Source organism: Octopus bimaculoides, chromosome 22, assembly GCF_001194135.2.
Source record: "Octopus bimaculoides isolate UCB-OBI-ISO-001 chromosome 22, ASM119413v2, whole genome shotgun sequence".
In the NCBI taxonomy this organism is placed as follows: Eukaryota; Metazoa; Mollusca; class Cephalopoda; order Octopoda; family Octopodidae; genus Octopus; species Octopus bimaculoides.
In genome coordinates, this window is record NC_069002.1 from 30183078 (window position 1) to 30186299 (window position 3222).

The 3222-nt window shown below is 36.7% G+C and overlaps 1 protein-coding gene across 1 annotated transcript in view; it reads right to left on the reverse strand.

The window, feature by feature from the left end:
- Positions 1 to 3222, reverse strand: part of LOC106873501 (CTP synthase 2) — a 51109-nt gene that overhangs the window by 15070 nt on the left and 32817 nt on the right. Inside the window, exons 9-10 of the mRNA XM_052975684.1 lie at positions 1766 to 1898; positions 526 to 614 (exon numbers count right to left, since the gene is read on the reverse strand). Of these exons, the coding sequence (XP_052831644.1) occupies positions 526 to 614; positions 1766 to 1898 (222 nt within the window). The remainder of the gene's footprint in view (positions 1 to 525; positions 615 to 1765; positions 1899 to 3222) is intronic.

Here is a 3222-nt window from a genome sequence, read left to right on the forward strand (position 1 = left end):
TATATATATATATATATATATATATATACATACATACACACACATGGACATAGATACCTACACACACACACACACACACACAAATAAATAAAATAAATAAATAAATAAATAAATAAATACAAATATACATTCACTAATGTGAATGTGTTGTTGATCGTCTATTTGGTTGGATTTTTTTTTCCTGTCCTCGCTGAACCCATAACATCGAGAGATTTTGTAATATATTTATGTACGTAAGGATATTTTCATACACACAAATGCACACATTCATAAATGTGCGCACGTGCACACACGCGCGAGGGAGTGCTCAAAAGTTCCCGGCTTTAGGTAAAAGAAAATACAGGAGGGTAAGTTAATTATGATTTTATTCAATGTATTCTCCTCTCAGATTTATACATTTATTGCAGGGGTCTTTCAGTTTTTCGAAGCCCTCTAACGAGGCATTTGGTAATGCCCTTAAAACCAGGAACTTTTCAAGACCCCCTCGTATATATATATCCACACAAATTACAAGAGCCTACTCACTTGGATCCAACCAGTTGGTGCCAAGCCTCATGATATTTACTTGGATTCTCCTTCTGGGTCTCCAGTTCCAGATCATCTGCTTCTATGTACTGCAATAAAAGAAGAATCATTAGCACCACTATCATTTCTAACCCCTTTGATACCAATCCATCAAAGACCATCTCTGGTTGCAGGATACACAAAAATAAAAAAAAAATAAAACTTTCCTATTTGAAAGTGTTTATATTTGAACCATTTCATTCTGTTCTATTTCCCAACATCCATTTTAATTATTTTCTAAATTCATTGAAATACATGAAATATATTTTGTAAGAAACACAGTAACAAATGGATTAATGTAACGTCTTGTCACCAACATTTGGGAAACAAAACCAAAGTAGCCAAGAAAAAGACAGTCAATGTAGTTGCCAGTCAAAATATTACCTCTCCATTTACCCGAAGGCTTTTGAGCAGCAGAATGGGCTGCTATTTCTAGCATACCATTCAACCATACACAAGTCCCCCCAAAGTAAAGTTATGGCCACATCATCCAACAAAAGAACTTATGCTTCTTCGTCAGGAAGCCATTCATTGTAATGTCATCAATGTACGACACACGACAACAAAGATGATCAAATCCCAGAGCCAACTATTCATTCCATCCCCTTGAGGGAAGGGCTCAATAAAAAGGCACCAACCCAGAATGGATTTGTAGATCTGTAAGAGGGGTGAAATGAGATTCCTTATAGTATCTGTTGTGGTTCTGCTACAACACTGGTGCCAAGCAATATATGTCCAAGTCAGTGGCTTTCCTCTTGGATAAACATCAGTGGTATGGAGAGAGGAGACTTGTATCTATGGGCAACTACCATTCTTCCTTAACCCTTTTGATAGTCACCCACCTGAGAAAATACCTGGTTCTATGATACAAACTGCTTGTTTTAAAGTAACATAATTTAAAACCTTTCATCAAATTCTGTGTTCTTTTACTAAATTCTTTATATTTTCAAATTTAATTGAAACAAAGGGTGCATGTTTTAAAAGAAATATGATAACCAAATGGTTACAATTGTCATGCCCAGGCCTGCATGTACGTTTTCAGAGGAACGGTCAACCCTGACTGATAGAGACCTCACCCACCCTATAAACCACAATTTCACGGTAGCTAAGTAAGTAGGTATGACATTAAGAAAGAGAATGTAATTTGTTAAGTTACTCTGTGTTATACTAATGAAATACAAAAAACATTCACCGTGCTTACCCTTAAATTGAGACGATGGTTTACAGCAAGGGAAGAATGTTTCAAGGCTTTTATGACAGAAGCATAAGCATCTTCTAGTTGTGTGTATTTACCAACCAAAGCTATGGTGACGTCCTTTAATAAACGGTCATATCTGTAACATAAACAGTCATGTATACAACAAACAGCACAACCAATTAACAGCGATCAGATCTGCAACATAAACGACACAACAATACATAATGAAAGTAATAACATCATCACCATCATCATCATCATCCGTTTTCCCATACTGGCATAGGTTGGATGGTTTGGCAGGATTCCATGGGTACAAGGGCTGTATCATGCCCCAGGTGTCTACTTAGGCATGGATTCCGTAGCTACATGCCCTTCCTAAAGCCAACCACTTTACAGTGCACTCGGTGCTTTTCTCATAATACTAGTATTACTGAGGTCACAAAACTGAGATCCCCTTCGACTGAATGGGAGATACACTAGACAGGGAGGTAGCTTTATGCTTGGAGATGAAGGATGTTTGAAGGAAGGGGCCAGAACAGAAAAGCTATTTTGCTGCAGTGGATCTATCTATATGGCTACTTACATTTTAGCAAAGAGATTAGGAATAACCAGGGTGGAATTGAAAAGATAAAATAAAATAGAGGGGATCAGGGATCAGGGTGGACCCTCAAGATACAAGGAAATGAATAGAAGTGAATGAGATCAAGTGGGGGTATGGTAAGAAATTTGCTTCTCAACCACATGGTTCCAGCTTCCATCCCACTGCATGGCACCTTGGCCAGATATGTGAATGGGTTAAAAGGTGATGGTGCATCACCATCATCATCATGGAAATGGTGACAATGATGAAGGTGGTGATGATGACAATATCAGTTATCTCTAAATTCGCTCTACAGGAACTAATATTTGTTAGACGCAGATGAAAATCTACAACCAAAATCAGCAATATCACAAGACAAGACATGAGGCTACAGCTTTCCAAAAATGGTAGTTGGCATAAATAAAACAGGTGTTGTAATCAATATGGAATGGTCCATCAGTGCTATATAAAAACGTTAATACCAAATTGTTTTTTTACATTGGCAAAGAACCAGGAATTGGTAGGAAATGAATAGAAGTTGCATTAATTCCAGTATGACAGGAATCTCAAGAAACAATATTACTCATGTTTTAACTTCAGGTTAGACAGGATTGTGAAGGGGGAACAATCAAAAGCATTCTAACCATGACCATTACTTGGTACTTTAATATCCAACACTACATTATCTTCTGTTTTTTTTTTTTAACTTTTTTTTTTATTGCCAACAGATTGGAGATCAACCCCTGGTTCTTTGATATAAAGTGATTTTAAATTAAAACCTCCCATCGAAATCTCATGTTAAATTAAATTCCAAACACTAACTCCAAATAAGTTATTTTACTAAATCTGTGTGTGTGTGTGTGTGTGTATGCGTGCATAT